At 43.2% G+C, this 20,541-nt stretch overlaps 1 protein-coding gene across 1 annotated transcript in view; it reads left to right on the forward strand.

Annotated features, from left to right (window-relative positions):
• Positions 1-20,541, forward strand: part of RAB7A (RAB7A, member RAS oncogene family) — a 77,453-nt gene that overhangs the window by 41,796 nt on the left and 15,116 nt on the right. Inside the window, exons 2-3 of the mRNA XM_066352508.1 lie at positions 5,374-5,434; positions 8,176-8,302. Of these exons, the coding sequence (XP_066208605.1) occupies positions 5,382-5,434; positions 8,176-8,302 (180 nt within the window). The 5' untranslated portion in view covers positions 5,374-5,381. The remainder of the gene's footprint in view (positions 1-5,373; positions 5,435-8,175; positions 8,303-20,541) is intronic.

Here is a 20,541-nt window from a genome sequence, read left to right on the forward strand (position 1 = left end):
TTCTGTTGTGGATTCACCATTCTAGGTTCCATTAAGAACATACATGATTCATGGGAAGAGGTAAAAATATCAACATTAACAAGAGTTTGGAAGAAGTTGATTCCAAACCTCATGGGTGACTTGAGGGGTTCAAGACTCCAGTTGGGAAGATAACTACAAATGTGGAGGACACAGCAAGAAAACCAGAATTAGCACTGGAGTCTAAAGACGTGACCGAATCCTGCAGTCTCATGATAAAACTTGGATGGATGAGGAGTTGCTTCTCATGGATCAGCAAGGAAAGCCTTTTTTTGTTTTGGGGTTTTTGTTGTTGGTTTTTTTTTGGAAAGTTGTTTCTTGAGATGAAATGTGCTGGTGAAGTTGCTGTTAAAATTGTTAAAATGACAAGAAAGGATTTAGAATATTTCATAAACTTAGTTGATAAAGCAGTGGCAGGGTTTGAATAGACTGACTCCCAATTTTTTTGTTTTGTTTTTGTTTTGTTTTGTTACAGGGACAGAGAGAGAGTCAGAGAGAGGGACAGATAGACAGGAACGGAGAGAGATGAGAAGCATCAATATTCAGTTTTTCGTTGTGATACCTTAATTCATTGATTGCTTTCTCATATGTACCTTGACCGTGGGCCTTCAGCAGATCAAGTAACCCCTTGCTCGAGCCAGTGACCTTGGGTCCAAGCTGGTGAGCTTTGCTCAAACCAGATGAGCCCGCACTCAAGCTGGCAACCTCGGGGTCTCAAACCTGGGTCCTCTGCATCCCAGTTCGACGCTCTATCCACTGCGCCACCGCCTGGTCAGGCTGACTCCCAATTTTTTTTTTTTTTTCATTTTTCTGAAGCTGGAAACGGAGAGACAGTCAGACAGACTCCCGCATGCGCCCGACCGGGATCCACCCGGCACGCCCACCAGGGGTGACGCTCTGCCCACCAGGGGGCGATGCTCTGCCCATCCTGGGCGTCGCCATGTTACGACCAGAGCCACTCTAGCACCTGAGGCAGAGGCCACAGAGCCATCCCCAGCGCCCGGGCCATCTTTGCTCCAATGGAGCCTTGGCTGCGGGAGGGGAAGAGAGAGACAGAGAGGAAAGTGCGGTGGAGGGGTGGAGAAGCAAATGGGCGCTTCTCCTGTGTGCCCTGGCCTGGAATCGAACCCGGGTCCTCCACACGCTAGGCCGACGCTCTACTGCTGAGCCAACCAGCCAGGGCCTGACTCCCAATTTTGAAAGGAGTTCTGTGAACAAAATGCTATCAAACAGTATCACATGCTATAGAGAAATTATTCATGAAAGGAAGAATCAATTGCAGCAAATTTCATTGTCCTGTTTTAAGAAATTGTTGCAGCCACCACCCTAATCAGTCATCTGCCATCAACATTGGGGCAAGTAAGACCTTTCACCAGCAAAAAGATTATGACATGGCCTGATCTTTGGTGGCGCAGCGAATAGAGCATCAACCTGGAACACTGAGGTTTCTGGTTCAAAACCTTGGGCTTGCCTGGTCAAGGCACATATGGGAGTTGATGCTTCCTGCTCTTCCCCCCCCCTTCTCTCTCTCTCATTCTCTCTCTCTCTCTCTCTAAAATAAATAAAATTTTTTTTAAAAAGTTATGATTCACTGAAGGCTCAAATGATTTTTTTTTTTTTTAAGCAAAGCCATGGTTGGTGACCTTTTTTTTTTTTTTTAATTTTTTATTTATTTATTCATTTTAGAGAGGAGAGGGAGAGACAGAGAGGAGAGACAGAGAGAGAGAAGGGGGGTAGGAGCTGGAAGCATCAACTCCCATATGTGCCTTGACCAGGCAAGCCCAGGGTTTCGAACCAGCGACCTCAGCATTTCCAGGTTGACGCTTTATCCACTGCACCACCACAGGTCAGGCCTCAAATGATTTCTTAACAGTGTAGTATTAAAAAAATTTTATTAATTGATTTTTAGAGAGAAACAAGAATTAGTTCCTACATTCATTGGTTGATTCTTCTTTATTAATATTTTTTGTTTATTGATTTTTAGAGAGAGGGGGGGAAAGTGAGAGAAACATTGATTTATTATTCCACTTAGTTATGCAGTCATTGGTTGATTCTTGTATGTGCCTTGACTGGGCGGTCAAACCCATAACCTTGGTATATTGGGACGACACTCTAAACCAGTGGTTCTCAAAGTGTGCGCCAGGGCTCACTGGTGCACTTTAGAATATTTCCAGGTGCACCCTTATGGTATTTCAGAGAAATATGTGCCTGTTGGGGACCAAAAAATCAACATGGTTTTTGGAGTTTAGATTTTGGGGGGACAGGTATGGGGAATTGTCTGCAAGCTGACAGTCTGCCCAACCCCCTACCTCACTTGTCTGATAAGGTTGCAAAAGTCTGTTAAGCTGTGGTGCTGGATTGTTTACGCTACCCCCATGTTCCCCAGAGAGACTGGAGGCAAGTTTCTTCTACCCTTTGGTGTAAAGTTAAGATGATATGTATGGTGGGGGTTTTCTGCAGTCAATTCAAATAAGAGTTAAAAAAGAGGAATTCTTCAATGTATTGATGAGGAAATGAGAGTTTGCCTTTCAAATAATATGCCCAAACATTAATGTAATTGCTAGGACACATCAGGCTCAGTTTTTCATAAACACAAGAATGAAAAAACTTAACACATTTGTGCCTGGACCTGCCAAATTTACTAAATCTTACTAAGAATGTATCTATATATATAAAAAGATAACTTTTTTGTCTTTTTTTATTTTTTAACCCCTCTTTTTTACGAATTCTAAAAAGCATAACAAAAAAATATAACATGTTTTTTAATGTCAGAGTAAATTTAATTTTATTTCGTTTACCATAGAAGCACGCTTGGAATTTCTCTTTCTTTCTTTAATATTTGACTTAATTATTATAACATATTTCTCAGAAATTTGTATATAGTGTGCCTACAATTATTAGTAGGATTTAAAATGCACCCCGACTTCAAAAGCTTGAGAACCAGTGCTATAAACATTTGCAGCTATAGCAGTGATAAAGTATTTGTAATTAAGAAATATGCACTGTTTTTTAGACAGAATGCTATTACACATTTATAAACTGCAGTATAGTGAAAATATAACTTTTATATTCACTGGGAAACCAAAAAATTGGTGTGACTTTCTTTATTGCGATGTTTGCTTTATTATGGTGACCTGGAACTGGACATGCAATATCTGAGGTATGCTGATAGGAAAAAACATAAGAAACCATATGATAGAAGCCTAAAGGAAATGGGCTTCACACAACTCCTTATTTTACACTGTCTCCAAACTAGCATGAGTAGGACTCTTAAAGACAAATATGGGGTACTAAGATACAGTGTCATCATAGACTCTCCATGAGCACAAGGCTTTGGGCACTGAGACAGCTTAAACCTTGAGGTAGTTAATAGTTACTGGGGCCTGGTTTAAGTGGCTGTAAACGTCCTCTAGTCTGGGCCCATTCCCACAATTTCTAAAGACATGGAAAATGTCTCTTTCAGTAGCACAGGGCTCATTATCTAATATTTCCTTTCAGTTTGTGGTCTTTGGTGCAGTACTACTTGTTGAAAGAGAACGGTTGACAGCCAAGCATCTGGAAACAGCAGGGGGTAGTTTAATTATCTTGCCTAATGCTCTGTGACCTGTTTCTCATTTCCTCTGTACTCTTTTCTGGTATTTATTCATCTCTGTCTTTGGCACACATTAAAATAATTTACTAACCACAATATTTTAGCCACTGTCCTGAACATTTTGCTCATTCAGGCTTCACTCTATCCTTAGGACATATGCCTATATCCCTATATCTCTATCCCAACAGAGAAGTTATGCGACTTGCCTAAGGTCACACAACTAATAACAGGTAGCAAAGTCAGAATAAAAATTTAGGTAGTCTGGGATCAGAATTTTATGATTAAGTCACTCCCACTGTAGGCAGAACTATCAGCGCCATCCTTCAGGAAGCTAGGTGGTTAAAGATGAAACTAAAAAGTAGCTTTTCTGAGACCCATTCTTGACTGTTTTATTCTCCCAAACCCAAACTATAGAAGAACACCAGCTAGTTTGAACCTGCTTCCTTACTTACTTGAGTTGGGTGTTAACTTTGTTATTTGTGGACTTCTGCCCTGGCTATGTCAGCGTCTATTGAGGATAATGACCCCAAACCAAAGGTAGGGATTCTCAAAAGTAGTAGATGCCAAATTTCAGAGCATTCATGTTCAGTGTTGAGTTCTGGATTCTAGAGAGCACAAGACTTCTGTTGGGGATTACAAGTGTCTGAGGAGGAGTGCCCCTCTAACTTTAGAGCTTTTTAGTTTTTAGGTAAGTCACTCATGTTGGGGTTCAAAATTTAGAACTCCTACTTCTCTGAAAGTGCCCATTTTCTGAAAGTTACTGATGCAGGCTCTGGGCACTGAGAGGTAATTAAGACAGGAGCTCTGTCTTAATACATGAAATAGAGCATCGTGTTGCCAGTTGTGGAAGAGTGTTAAGCAAAGATTACCTGTCTGGTGAAGGGTATGGAGGGCTGCCTGAAAGGTTTTCTGGAAAAAGCTGGTTCCAAGAGCTTCAAAGTGAAGTATTATTTATGTACTAACCCAATATTTGATATTAATTCTCTACTTGGCCCTGGAGCTACATTGGGCAATAACACTGTCTTTACGAAAATTATTAGAAGAGGGAGAAGGCAGACAAAATAATACATTAAAAATGTCAAGTAGTGGTGATAAGTGCTCTGAAGAAAAGTAAGGCAGAATAAAGGCAAGAGAACAAGTAGGGAGGGATGTGCTAAAGGGAGCACCTCTCTGAGGAGGTGATTGTTCCACAGAGACCTGAAGGAAGTAGGATGGAGCGGAGTAAGCTGGAGCATCAACCCAGCGATTTCCAACCAGTGTGGCCCAAGAGTCTTTTAAAGGATGCAATACCTGACTGGTTAGTCAGGGACACTGACCTCTTTTCCTTTACATTATCAAAATAATTACAACATCCAACACAGCAACAGCTGTCATTGTGAATGGATCAAAATTATTTATTTTTTTTTGATGTGCTACAGAGTTTTACTAATAAGTTTCTATGTGCCATGAGATGGAAAAGTAAAAAAATCTCTGCATTAACCAAATTGATCCCGCATCCAAGTGGGACAGCCCATTCTCTCAGAGCTCTCTCAGAGTACTCTCAGGGGCAGGATGGCCCTGCCATACTGTTTGCCTTACTTTAGGGTCCGGAGTTCTAATGACTGACACTGCTCTCTGTAATAGCCCCTAGGTGGTGGGGAAATAAGCCAGCAGGAAAGCTCAGGGCACAGTTTTCTTGGGGCACTTAGTTGTTTGTGCCAGGGAAAGTGGTTCACCTTGGTGTTTCCACCCTGCTTACAGTGCTTTCTTCTTTTTTCTTTTAGTTTGAAGGATGACCTCTAGGAAGAAAGTGTTACTGAAGGTTATCATCCTAGGAGATTCTGGGTAAGTATTTCTCATAAATTTGAACTGACAAATTGGCTTGGATTTAAACTTCAACTTAGAACCCGTGTAGTTCATGCTGACATTGCCACTTCCTTCTCTAATTGCAGTGGCATTAGGGCTATTCTGGGGCACAGCAGAAATTTGAATTACTCCTTGTTATGTAACTGTATGTTTTCTGATTTTTAGCATGATTTGGAGAGAAGGGTGGCTATTTGACCTCAGCTAAAAATAGTTGCATGGAATTCCTTTTTTCCAAACTGCTTAGACTAGGGACTCCTATTTATGTTGATTGGTTTCTGTTGGCTTTGTGACTATTAGATGTGAGTTTGGGGTATGCTATGCAGTATCTTCCTATTGGTATGCCCATTTCAGGCCTATATTTGAAAGAGCCTTGGAATAGAGAACTCGGTTATGATCTGACTTGACTTCTGAAGTGAACTATGAAAGTTTAGACTTTCTGGAGACTACTTTTTTTTTTTTTAAGTGAGAGAGAGAGACAGGAGAGGCGAGAGATGAGAAGCATCAAGTTGTAGGTGTGTCACTTTAGTTGTTCATTGACAGCCTTGGGCTGAGGCTAGAGACCATGGGATCATGTTGCTGATCCCACATTCAAGCCGGCAACCCTGCACTCAAGCTGGCAACCCTGCACTCAAGCTGCAAGCCTGTACTCAAGCCACGAGTCCATGCTCAAGCTGGTGACCTCTGGGTTTTGAACCTTAGACCCCTCAGCTTCCCAGGTCAGTACTCCACCCATTGTGCTACCACTGGTCAGGTTAAGGCTACATATTTTAAAAAAAAATAAATTAAGGCCCTGGCCGGTTGGCTCAGCGGTAGAGCGTCGGCCTGGTGTGCGGGGGACCCGGGTTCGATTCCCAGCCAGGGCACATAGGAGAAGCGTCTATTTGCTTCTCCACCCCCCCCCCCTTCCTCTCTGTCTCTCTCTTCCCCTCCCGCAGCCAGGGCTTCATTGGAGCGGAGATGGCCCGGGCGCTGGGGATGGCTCCATGGCCTCTGCCCCAGGCGCTACAGTGGCTCTGGTCCCGGCGGAGCGACGCCCTGGAGGGGCAGAGCATCGCCCCCTGGTGGGCAGAGCGTTGCCCCTGGTGGGCATGCCGGGTGGATCCCGGTCGGGTGCATGCGGGAGTCTGTCTGGCTGTCTCTCCCCGTTTCCAGCTTCAGAGGATTACAAAGAAAAAAAAAATAGGAAAATAAATAAATTAATACTAATAGTAAATATAGGTGTGCCTTCTTATTCCAAAGATCCCTGCCCTTTAAAAAGGCAGAGATTTTTCTACTTTGCAGTTTGTTTGTTTGTTTTTGTTTTTTTTTTTGTATTTTTCTGAAGTTGGAAATGGGGAGAGACAGTCAGACAGACTCCCGCATGCGCCCGACCGGGATCCACCCGGCACGCCCACCAGGGGCGAAGCTCTGCCCACCAGGGGGCGATGCCCTGCCCCTCCGGGGCGTCGCTCTGCCACCACCAGAGCCACTCTAGCGCCTGGGGCAGAGGCCAAGGAGCCATCCCCAGCGCCCGGGCCATCCTTGCTCCAATGGAGCCTCGGCTGCGGGAGGGGAAGAGAGAGACAGAGAGGAAGGAGGGGGTGGGGGTGGAGAAGCAAATGGGCGCCTCTTCCATGTGCCCTGGCCGGGAATCGAACCTGGGTTCCCCGCACGCCAGGCCAACGCTCTACCGCTGAGCCAACCAGCCAGGGCCTGTTTGTTTTTTTATCACCTGAGGAGCCTCTTAAAAGTTAACATTTGCCCAGACTAGTGGGGTAAAGCCTGTTTGACGGCACTTAAATTCTCATTCTCATTCTCTCCTGCCCCCTCCCCCTCTTTTGCGTCTCTTCCTCTAATCTTTCCTCTCTCCTCCTCTCTCCAACTCACTCATACACACACACTCTCTTGGTGATTCTGGTGTGCTGCCAGGATGGAAAGCTATTGCTTTTCGGCCTGTGTTACCCGGACTTTCTTGAAAAGAATCACCAGGCCCTTGTTGGACAGATTTCCCAACTGCCTTTCTGGGAATTCTGATTCAGGTGGCTTGGGTTGGAGAACACTGCCGTCAGCTTTATCTGTACTTTCAGATCATCTGCATGTGAAAATGCATGTGCTCCTTTGTGGGAAGGAAAGGTGTTATTGACCATAAGGAAGGCTTTTGCATTATATTCAGCCTGTCCTGCCTAATGTCATCACCCCCCAAAATCACACATTGCATCTTGTTTAATTGTCTTACTGAAAAACATCTCTGGAGGAGCATACTTGGAGGTAGATTCTGGTATGGTGGAATATTGGTGCTTTTTCTCTTTCGGATTTGAAACTTGGAAGAGTAGGTTGGCTGTCACTGTCATATGTGTCTCTTGAAGCCAGAGGCTTTCTTGCTGTTCCTTTCTGGGACTGAATAGCAACTACTAAATGGAGGGACACCTAAGACAGCAGAGATATTTTTGGAGAGCATTTGCTGGCATCCTTCTGGAAGAGAAAAAAATAAGTTCTACCTACTGAGTTGTCTGTTCCAAAACTTACAGGCAGATTATATCATCTGTACCCTGTGTTTTTATCCCAGGAGAAAAGACAGCCTCAAATGAGCAATACTGGAAATTTTGCTCTCTGCCCTCTGTTGTAAGCTCAGTTCTTTGTTCCTCTTCACAGCAGGCAGGTTCCTTCAGAGCTTCAAGTCTCAGAATCAGTTTCACTCCCTTCCTGGTTGATTTATACTTATGGTTTTTCTCCAATTCCAGGGTCGGTAAGACTTCACTTATGAACCAGTATGTGAACAAGAAGTTCAGTAATCAGTACAAAGCCACAATAGGAGCGGACTTCCTGACAAAGGAGGTGATGGTGGATGACAGACTAGTTACAATGCAGGTAAGCACACGTCTCAACTTTGCCAACCAGCTTTGTTAGTTCATTGAATCTTAACCCTTTTTTCATGTCTAGGCATTTTCCCTCCTTGTTCTTCAAGTCCCACTGTGATATTCACGGTTGGCTATGGGTGGTATTGACAGATAAAATACAACACATCAAGTATGTACCAAACATAGCATGAGTCATACTAAAATTTTAACTGGACTTTGTTTTCTGTTTGTTTTGTTTGCTAAATTTAAGATAGGTTCCTTGTATGTCTAAAATGTCTAACTTTTTTTTTTCTTAATATTCTTGCCTAAGTGCTTTAGACCAAAAAAATCTGTGTCTCTCCTAGATTCTTACAGCAGTCATTAAATAGAATCCCTGCTTTTCTGGCTTCTTGTAATCTGTCCTGTCCGTAGTTGTGTTTTTATTAAGCATATCTGGTTTTTTTCATATATCAGCTTAATTTTTCAGGAGCCTGACCAGGTGGTGGTGCAGTGGATAGAGCATCAACCTGGGATGCAGAGACAGGTTCAAAACCCCGAGGTCACCGGCTTAAGTGCGAGGTCATCTGGCTTGAGCACAGTCAGGGTTGCTGGCTTGAGCTTGGGATCATAGACATGACCCTATGGTCTCTGGCTTGAGCCCAAAGGTTGCTGGTTTGAGCAAGGGTTCACTGGCTCAGCTGGATGGCCCCCTCCCCGCCCCCCCCCCCCCCCCCCGTCAAGGCACATAGAGAAAACAATCAATGAACAACTAGAGTACCAGATCTACCAGTCTTTTCCTGTCCGTCTGTGACCTTCTCTCTCTCTCTTTCTCTCTCTCGCTTTAAAAATTTTTTTTTCAAGTGCTTCCCTTCTAGTAGTTAGGATAAAATATAGATTCATTAGTCCTGCCCAGTGGGCACAGTGGATAGAGTGTCGTCCTAGAGAGCCGAGGTTGCCAGTTTGAGCCCAGAGTCACCGGCTCGATCCTAAAAGCACTGACCGATATGAGAAGCAATCAGTGGATGCACAACTACGTGGAACAACAAGTTATTGCTTCTCTCTCTTTCTTGCTTTGTTCCCCACGCCTCTCTCTCTCTCTCAAAAAAAATTACAGATTCCTTATATGGCTTTTTTTTAAATAAAAAAAACTTTAATTAATTTTAATGGGGTGACATTAATAAATCAGAGTACATATGTTCAAAGAAAACATCTCCAGGTTATCTTGTCATTCAGTTATGTTGCATACCCATCACCCAAAGTCAGATTGTCCTCTGTCACCTTCTATCTGGTTTTCTTTGTGCCCCTCCCCTCCCCCCTTCTTATATGGCTTTTTGAAAGCCTTCACATTCTGGCTACAAAACATTCTTCACTCGCCTGACCAGGTGGTGGTACAGTGGATAGAGTGTCGGACTGGGATGCCGAGGACCCAGGTTCGAGACCCCAAGGTCGCCAGCTTCAGCGCGAGCTCATCTGGTTTGAGCAAAGCTCACCAGCTTGGACCCAAGGTCGCTGGCTCGAGCAAGGGGTTACTCGGTCTGCTGAAGGCCAACGGTCAAGGCACATATGAGAAAAGCAATCAATGAACAACTAAGGTGTTGCAGCAAAAAACTAATGATTGATGCTTCTCATCTCTCTTCATTCCTATCTGTCCCTATCTATCCCTCTCTCTGACTCTCTGTCTCTGTTAAAAAAAAAAAAAAAGTAAAACAAAAACAAAAACCATTCTTCACATTCTTCACTCATGCCAGTTCTTCCAGATCATGTGCACATGACTCCAGTGAGGGTGTCCAGGGGCTTCCAGTGAGACCCCTTTGTCACACATGCACCTTTCCTGAAATCTCCAACTAATTTTAGCCAGATGTTATCTCTCTTTTTTTTTTTAATTTTTTTTAAAATTTATTTTATTTATTCATTTTAGAGAGGAGAGAGAGAGAGAAGGGGGGAGGAGCTGGAAGCATCAACTCCCATATGTGCCTTGACCAGGCAAGCCCAGGGTTTCGAACCAGCGACCTCAGCATTTCCAGGTCGATGCTTTATCCACTGTGCCACCACAGGTCAGGCCATCTCTCTTTTTTAATTGATTTGAGAGGGAGAGAAACACACTGATATGTTCCACTAAGGCACACATTCATTGATTGATTCTTGTGTGTGCCCTGACCCAAGATCGAACCTGCAGCTTTGGTGTATCAGGACGACGGTCCAACCAACTGACCTACCCAAACAGGGCCCAGGTGATGTCTTGAAACTCCTACCTCCAGAACAGTTATTCCTTTTCATATTAAAATGATGTCCCTGGATGACTCAGTCCCTAGAGACAAATACAGTTCTTATTCCAAGAATCAAATTTACTGAAATGTTTGAATGATACAGGTTACAGGTAGGTTTTACCTGTGTTGTTCTTGAGATGTAACATGTTTCCAGAGGGTAAGGACTCGACACTTTCTTGATTCACACCTTCAGGACACAGTTATTGTGCATCTCCCTTCCTCACCTTCCCCACACATGCACATAGAGATGTTCAAAATATAACTAATGTTTAAAGAAGCCAAGCTTGAGTAAAGGAAATTTCCAGGTTATAGGAAAGAAGAGAGAACTGAAAGTTTGTGATAAGCTCAGGGGCTCCTGCTATGGTGATTTGCAAATTTATAACAGGGACTTGAGTTTTATCAGTTAGCAGAGACAGAAGATGTGACTGCTTAAGGTGGGGGAGCTAGAACTGAGAATCCCCTGGGACACACATGCATGCACACACTTGGCTAGGACCTTGGAATGGTGTGAGAACAGGACCAAACACCTCAACCAAAGAAAGTGGCAAAGCTTGAATGTGAAATACAGGCATGGGGCTTTGCCTCCTTGTTGGAGAATCTCAGTCTCACTGTGCTCATGTGTGCATTTTGCGTTTATACTCTGCATACAAATCTTCGGAAGAATTTAAAATAAATGCTGTCACTCATGGCAGAAACAAAGATTATCTTACACTCTAAGGCCACTTATAACCTATGGGCAGAAGGTGAGCTCATAGCCAGATGAGGAAATAGTGTACCACAAAAGACTGTTCACAATGACTAGGACTTTTGAAAAAGGAATAGAAACCATAATGAAGAGATACTATTTTAAAAATGAGGATATGGAAAACTTAGAACTTCAAGAAGTGAAAAAATAGTCATTGAAATAAACTAAATGAACAGTTAAACTGCAAATTAAAGAAGCTGTAGAAAAGTGAACTGTAAGAGCTAAGCAGATTATCTTGAAGGAAACTCAAAAAGCATAACACCAAGAGCAACTAGAGAGAACAGACAGATTACTTTTTAAAAGAACAAGAGTTAGATATATGAGTTCTCAGCAGAAGGCAGAAGGCTGCGGGTAAAGAATTTACGTGTGTGTGCTGTTTCCTGTACCAGGAGAAACAGACCTAGATAACCGAGCTGTGGTTTTGATGGTTTGGGAGCTGATTTAGAAGTCAGAGCCCAGCCCCTCTAGGGTTGGGACCATTATATCATACTAGAGCCCACACACACCACTAATCTGGGATTCTGGAGTGCTGTACTTTTGGAGTGAGCACTTTCTGGAGACAGGGCACTGAGTGGAGTCTAGAAAAGGCAGGAAAGAGAATGTGATCCTGAAAGATTGAAACAAAAGGCTGGCCCTTATGCTTTTGCATTCAATTTAAAAGACTTGAAATAAATAAAAGTAAGTGAAAACCATCATCTCTGAACAAAGGCATCATCAACCCAGATATTGAGAGATCCTCACATATTTTTCAAGGGCTTTTTTTTAGCAGCTAACAATAAAATATAATTCAAATAAGAAAACAAGCAAGAACCAGTGTGTGTGTGGTTCTTATATATTGACACACACACACTTTAAGTGAGAGGAGGGGAGATAGTGAGAGACTCCCACATGCACCCTGACCAGGATCCACCCAGCAACCCCCGTCTGGGGTTGATGTTCAGATCAGCTGAGCTATTTTTAGTACCTAAAGCTGACATGCTTTGGACCAACCCAGCTATCCTCAGCCCCCAGGGCCAATGCTTGAACTAGCTGAGCCACTGGCTGCGGGAGGGGAAGAGAGTGCGAAGGGGGAAAGGGACGGGGAGAGAAGTGGATGGTCACTTCTCTTGTGTACTCTAACCGGGAATTGAACCCAGAATGTTTATATGCCAGGCCAGCACTCTATCCACTGAGCCAGCCAGCCAGGACCCAGAAAATATGTTTAGCAGCAGATAAGATACCCCATAAGAGAGCTGAAAGGAACAATGGTGGAAAATATAAGGTAAAAACAGGATTCAGTAAGTAGATCATACCTATTTTTAATCAATCTTAGAAGAGAGAGAATAGATCAAATATAGTATTTGCTGAGTATTAAGCTGGCAGGAGATGCAGGTTTATAAACAAATTTACAAAGACTGGAAAAGCTGAAGCAGAAAATTACTACTTTCTAAGAGGAAAGAACCAAGCACCAAGGTGATAGTGTTGGCCCTGAGTAAGATGAGGGTTGACTTACTTACATTGAGCTTTTTTCAAGGGTAATGTGGTTATTGTCACTAGACAGTTGGGCACAGGACAATGGTATGTTTCTTCAGTTGCCCAGCTGCAGTAGGTCATAAAAATTATCTCAATTGATGGCAGCTGTTTCACAAGGTGGAGGCAGCTTAGCTGGTGGGTTCTTGCTCCTCTGTGTCTGTAAAACAGACTCAAAACTATGTTAGGAGATTATATTAGGAATGAGAGATAGGCCTTTTGGCTTATTTTCATTTTTATATTTTTAAGTGAGAGGAGGGAGAGGTAAACAAATTCTGACATGTGCCCTGGCAGAGATCCACTCAGCAACACCCCCCCCCCCCCCGTCTGTGGCCGATGCTTGAATCATCCATGCTATTTTTAGCACCTGAGGCTGACACTCGGACCAGCTGAACCACTGGCTTTAGAGGGGAGAAGGGAGAGTAGTAGTAGGAGAAGGAATGGGAGAGAAGCAGATGGTTGCTTTTCCTGTGTGCTGTGACCAGAAATTGAACCTGGAATGTCCATATGCTGGGTCACTGAGAATTTTCCAGAACTGATATGGCACCAATCCACAAATCCCAAGAAGCCCAAATTTCAAAAAGGATAAATTAAAAAATCTTCACGAATCATAATGATTTTCTTTCATTATTTATTTATTTATTTTTTACAGTGACAGAGTCAGAGAGAGGGATAGATAGGGACAGACAGACAGGAACAGAGAGAGATGAGAAGCATCAATCATTAGTTTTTCATTGCGACGCCTTAGTTGTTCATTAATTACTTTCTCATATGTGCCTTGACCGTGGGGCTGCAGCAGACTGAGTAACCCCTTGCTCGAGCTAGTGACCTTGGGTCCATGCTGGTGAGCTTTGCTCAAACCAGATCAACCTGCGCTCAAGCTGGCAACCTCTGGGTCTCGAACCTGGGTTTTCCGCATCCCAGTCTGACGCTCTATCCACTGCACCACTGCCCAGTCGGGCACGAATCATAATGATTTTGAAAAGAAAAAAAGGACTGACTTGAAAACAGCCAGAGGAAAAACATGACCATGAATGGCACAGCATTTCCGTTGACTGTCTACATTAATAATGGAAACCAACAGGTAATGAAATATATTCTCAAAAAAACTGTCAGCATATGCCTGACTGGTGGTGATGTAAGTGGATAAGAGTATCAACCTGGAATATTTAAGTCCCAGCTTAAGCGCAGGTCACCGGCTTGAGTGTGGGATCATAGCCCCGCCGTCACTGGCTCAGCTAGAGCCACCAGGTCAAGGCACATATGAGAAGCAATTCATGAACAACAAAAGTGCCACAACTATGAGTTGATACTTCTTATCCTCTCCTCCCTTTTTCTCCCTTCTTCTCTCTCTCTTTCTCTCAAAAAATAAAAACCTGTCAGCATAGTATTCTGTCCTTATTGACAATATCTTCCAAGAATGAAAGTATACATCTTTAAGTTCTAGAAGCAGAAATTCTTTTTTTTTTTTAAGTGAGATGGACACTTGCATGTGCCCCAACCAGGATCTACCCAGCAACTCCCATCTGACCTGTGGTGGCGCAGTGGATAAAGCGGCGACCTGGAAATGCTGAAGTTGCTGGTTCGAAACCCTGGGCTTGCCTGGTCAAGGCACATATGGGAGTTGATGCTTCCTGCTCTTCCCCCCCTTCTCTCTCTGTCTGTCTCCTCTCTCTCTCCTTTCTAAAATGAATGAATAAATAAATAAATAAAGTAAAATAAAATCCTATTAGTATCTTATTTCAGTATAAAGTACCATTTGAAATTTTTCATCCTAAGTAGCAATAAGTATTATATAATTATTAATAGAACTATAAGGATATCATATGACATTTTAGAAGCAGAGCCCATCATGTAGAAAATATTTGTACAACACATTTTTAATTTATTTTTTGATTTTTTTAATTCAGTGAGAGGAGAGGAGGCAGAGACAGACTCCCGAATGTGTCCGGACTGGGATCTAACCGGCAAACCCACTAGGGGGCAATACTCTGCCCATGTGGGCTGTTGCTCCATTGCTTAACAACTGAGTTCTCCTTAGCACCTGAGGTGGAGGCCATGGAGCCATCCTCAGTGCCCAGGGCCAGCTTACTCCAATCGAGCCATGGCTGCAGGAGAAGGTTTGGAGAAGCACATGGTCTCTTCACCTATGTGCCCTGACCGGTAATCAAACCCAGGACATTCACATACTGGGTCAATGCTCTACCACTGAGCCAACCATCCAAGGCCACAGATACTCTTTATTGTATGTATGTGTGTATGTATATATGTATGTATTTATTTTTGTGAGAAAGAGAGAGACAGGAAGGGAGAGAGATGAGAAGCATCAACTGACAGTTGTGACACTTTCGTTGTTTATTGATTACTTCTCTTACATGCCTTGACTGGGGTACTCCAGCTGAACTAGTGATCCTGGGGTCAAGCCTCTTGGGCTTCAAGCCTCTAGCCCCACACTCAAGCTGGTGAGCCCGTGCACAAGCTGACAAGCTCAGGGTTTCAAACCTGGGACCTCAGCGACCCAAGTCAACACTCTATCCACTGTGCTACCATTAGTCAGGCTTTCTAGTGTATATGTATGTATATGTATTTTAGCGGGAGAGAGATGAAAAGCATTAACTCTTAGTTGCGACACTTTAGTTACTCAGTGACTGCTTCTTATACATACTCTGTCTGGGGCAGAGAGGTAGGTTCCAGCTGAGCCAGTGACCCGTTGCTTAAGCCAGCGACCTTTGGGCTCAAGCCAGCAACCATGGAGCCATGTCTGTGATTCCACACTCGAGCCTGTGAGCCCATGCTCAAGCCAGCAACCTCAGGATTTTGAGCCTGGGTCCTCATCCTCTCAGGATGTATGCTGTCTACTGTACCACTACCTGGTCAGGCTCTCTGTTGTATTTAAATAGTAGTTTGTCCGGGGGAGGGGAGGATGAATTTGGGGGGGGGACACTAGAATCTATGTAAACATAATAAATTAATAAATAAAAAAATAGTTGTTTGTCCTTGACCTGTGGTTACACAGTGCATAGAGTATCAATCAACCTGGAACCCTGAGGTCACTGGTTGAAACCCTGGCTTGCCTGGTCAAGGCACATACAAGAAACAATCGATGAACAGCTAAAGTGAAACAACTATGAGTAGATGCTTCTTGCTCTCTCTCCCTCTCTAAAACTCAGTAAATAAAATATTTTTCATTGGCCTGACCTGTAGTGGTGCAGTGGATAAAGCGCTGACCTGGAATGCCGAGGTTGCTGGTTCAAACCCTGAGCTTGCCTGGGCAAGGCACATATGGGAGTTGATGCTTCCTGCTCCTCCCCATTCCTTCTCTCTCTCTCTCTCTCTCTCTTTCTCTCTCTCTCTTTCCCCTCTCTAAAATAAGTAAATAAATAAAAATAATTTTTATTTATTTTTAGGTGAGGGGAGGGGAGATAGTGAGGCAGACTCCCGCATATGCTTTGACCTGGATCCACCCAGCAACCTCGAGTACCGTGCTGTCTTTAGCACCTGAGGCCGACACTTGGGCCAACTTAACTATTCTCAGTGCACAGGGCCAATGCTCAAGCCAATTGAGGCACTGGCTGCAGGAGGGGAAGGGGAAGAAGGAGAGAAGAGGTGGGGGAGAAGCAGGTGGTTGTTTCTCCTGTGTGCTTTGACCGGTAATCCAACCTGGGACATTCATACTCCAGGCTGACGCTGTCCACTGAACCACTGACCAGGACCGATAAATAAAATCTTAAAATTAAAAAATAAACAGACCCTGGTCGGTTGGCTCAGGTAGAGTGTCAGCCTGGCAGGTTAAAGTCCCGGGTTTGATTCCAGGTCAGGGCATACAGGAGAAGTACCCATCTGCTTCTTCATCCTTCCCCTTCTCCTTTCTCTCTCTCTCTCTCTTCCCCTCCCGCAGCCAAGGCTCCCTTGGGGCAAAGTTGGCCCGGGCGCTGGGGATGGCTCTATGGCCTCTGCCTCAGGCGCTAGAATGGCTCTGGCCACAACAGAGCAATGCCCCAGATGGGCAGAGCATCATCCCCTGGTGGGCATGCCGGGTGGATCCCGGTCGGGCGCATGCGGCAGTCTGTCTGACTGCCTGCCTGCCTCCCCACTTCTGACTTCGGTAAAGTAAAATGAAAAATTTTTAAAGTAAAATAAATAAACAGTAATTTGTTACATTTTACTCTGAAGTTATTGAAGCATGTAACTGTAAGTATACAATTATGGAGAGGCTGACAAAAATTAGGTTTTAGCTAGAATGTGGGTAGTATAGTGAATATTCTTAAGCTGGCAGTGGGAATATATTATTGTTGCCTTTTATAGAGGCTACCATTTTGCTCTCCATTGTTGACCACGTGCAATCTAGCATGTCTACCTGTGGGCACAAGAAGAGAAATATAAGAATGCTTATTTCATTCTTGTGTGTAATACCTAAAAACTGCAAATGACTTAGAAGACAAGGGAATAAAGTGTAGTATATTAAGGAATGGAATACTACATTGTGTTAATTTCTAGAATAGAAAAAAGGTTGCAAATGATGTACAGGGTCACACTAAGTGAGACACATCTTCAGGAGCTATTTACTTCTTTGGTGGAAGGAAAAGGAATATTGTGAGGAAGAGTTAACTTTCTTTGAAAAAAACCCTGACAAACTTGCAGTGTTAATATTTGTTACATTAGAGTACATAGGTGTAATTTGAATGTAGATAATAAAATGTTTCTATTAAAAATTTAAAAAGACTGACCAATCAGTGGCACAATGGATAGAGCAGTGGGCTGGGACATGGAGGACCCAGGCTCGAAACCCAGAGGTCGCCAGCTTGAGCATAGGGTCGCTGACTTGAGCATGGAATCATGGATATGACCCAATCGTCACTGGCTTGAACCCAAGGTCACTGGCTTGAGCAAGGGGTCACTGGCTCTACTGTAGTACTCCGGTCAAGGCACATGTGAGAAAGCAATCAATGAACAACTAAGGAGCTGCAACAAAGAACTGATGTTTCTCATCTCTCTCCCTTCCTGTCTGTCTGTCCCTATCTGTCCCTCTCTATGACTCTCTGTCTGTGTCATAAAAAATAAAAATAGAAATTTTAAAAGATCACAGTCAATCATAGAACTGTCCTATTTTCATTTTGAAGTTAAATAAATTTTGGGAATTTGCTAAAAATAACACCCCCGCCAACCCCCATCTCCAACTTTTTTTCAGCTTTTTTTTTTTTTAATTTTAATGGGGTGACATTGATCAATCAGGGTACATATGTTCAGAGAAAACATCTCCAGATTATATTGACATTTGATTATGTTGCATACCCCTCACACAAAGTCAAATTGTCTTCTGTCACCTTCTATCTGGTTTTCTTTGTGCCCCTCCCCTCCCCTCCCCCTCCTTCTCCTTCCTCCCCCTCCCACCATCACATTCTTGTCCTTGTCTCTGATTCTCATTTTTATTTTTCAGCTTTTTTTTTTACAGAGACAGAGAGTCAGAGAGAGGGATAGACAGGGACAGACAGACAGGAACGGAGAGATGAGAAGCATCAATCATTAGTTTTTTGTTGCGCATTGCAATACCTTAATTGTTCATTGATTGCTTTCTCGTATGTGCCTTGACTGCGGGCCTTCAGCAGACCAAGTAACCCCTTGCTGGAGCCAGTGACCTTGGGTCCAAGCTGGTGAGCATTTTTTTTTTTGCTTAAACCAGATGAGCCCACGCTCAAGCTGGCGACCTCGGGGTCTAAAACCTGGGTCCTCGGCATCCCAGTTCGACGCTCTTTTCATTGCGCCACCGCCTGGTCAGGCTATTTTTCAGCTTTTTAAAAAAAAATCTTTACTTTGCCTTCTGTGTATCTGAATTCCAAATACTCATTTGCTTCCAACTCAAATTTCTCACATAGTTCTCCTCTCGGGAGTCTATCCTAAAGAAGCATCTGAAATATAGAAAAGGCTCTGTATGTTACTATTTATTATTAAGTTACTTATAATTATGGAAAATCGGCAGCAGTGCTTTTGTAACAAAAAACAGGAATGCAGTTGTTTATTGAGTTTGTTTTCTGAGTTTGTTGAGCAACACTAAAGATGTGAGTTGTTGCTGGGCAGGTGAATGTTTATGAGAGAGTGTGTGAGTGGTGTGTGGTTTAAGGGTTCAGCTACATAAAACCCTATAATGTTGGTACCTAGAGTAAGACATGAGCTAATGAAAATGGTCTCTGGGAAGATGCTAAGTATTAGGGTTTTTTCTTTTGCTTATCCAAATTACATGATAAGAGTGTTATCTCTGCCTTGGCCAAATAGCTCTGTTGGTTAGAACATTGTCTCAAAGCAGAGGTTGCTGGTTTGATCCCTGGTTAGGGCACATACAGGAAGAGATTGATGTTCTTATCTGTCTGTCTCTCGCTCTCTCCTTTCCTTTCTCTCTAAAAATTCAATTAACAAAAAAAGACTATTACTTATTTAATAAAAAATACTTTATTAGCTATATCCAAACCTGAATTTAAACTTTCCCCTTTTTTTAAATTAGGGGATATTTTATAGTTTCGTATTCATTTTGAAATATCCCCTAATTTTTTTATTACTCTTTTTTTTATCTTTATTATATGTGGCTTAAGTGTCTGTTTGTCACCGATAGCTTATTGGTTGCTTGCGTAACTGTACTAGCCAATGGGGTGAAGTTGCCACGGCTGAATGCAAATTGAGCGGGTCAGGGGGAAGGTGAACATTTGTTTGCATTGGCAATCATCTGTTTTACATAAAAACTACGTCTTAACGTAATTTCTTTTAAGAATGCCTCCTAGAAAACACAGCACTGAAGAGAGAAAAGGAGCTAAAGCTGCACAAAAACGGCTTTCTCGACAAAAATAATCCACTGAGCAGAGAAAGACAAGGCTTGCTTCAGTCGCAGAGCAAATGTGTCTTTCTCGGCAAAATGAGACTGATGAGCATAGAGAAACAAGGCTTGCCTCAGATACAAGACAAAAAAGCCTGTCTCGACAAAATGAGTCCCTTGAACAAAGGCAGGAGAGAAATGCAAAAAAACACCTTTGCACAAATCATTTTAATTACAATTTATAATATCTAGAACAGCGGTCATTTCGTATGACCGCTGGGCTTTCTAGTTTTTTTTTTATACAGAGACAGAGAGTCAGAGAGAGGGATAGCTAGGGACAGACAGATAGGAACAGAGAGAGATGAGAAGCAACAGTCATCAGTTTTTCGTTGCGACACCTTTAGTTGTTCATTGATTGCTTTCTCATTTGCCCCTTCACTGTGGGCCTTCAGCAGACCGAGTAACCCCTTGCTCAAGCCAGAGACCTTGGGTCCAAGCTGGTGAGCTTTGCTCAAACCAGATGAGTCCTTGCTCAAGCTGGCGATCTCGGGGTCTTGAACCTGGGTCCTCTGCATCCCAGTTCGATGCTGTATCCACTGCGCCACCGCCTGGTCAGGCCCTATTTTAGTAGTAGTTGTCTCTCTCTCTCCTTTCCTTTTTCCCCTTTGCTTTGGTCCTGTTTTATGAGCAAAGGCCCACTTGCCACTCTGAGAGATACATTATCATTGTATAATGTTGGAGAACCAGAAACCACAAAGACATCACCAGCAATTCCTCTACTGGTTATCTACTGTTAGTAGAAATCCTATTTTACCTACTGTGTATGTACTTTGTTTATTTTATTGGGGGCAGTATTTAGTCCCCCCATGCTGTTGAGAGGCAGATAGGATAATTAGACTTGAATTTGTCTTTATTGCCCTTTATTCTTATATCTAAGCCATCATTAC

Source organism: Saccopteryx leptura, chromosome 11, assembly GCF_036850995.1.
Source record: "Saccopteryx leptura isolate mSacLep1 chromosome 11, mSacLep1_pri_phased_curated, whole genome shotgun sequence".
Taxonomy (NCBI): domain Eukaryota; kingdom Metazoa; phylum Chordata; class Mammalia; order Chiroptera; family Emballonuridae; genus Saccopteryx; species Saccopteryx leptura.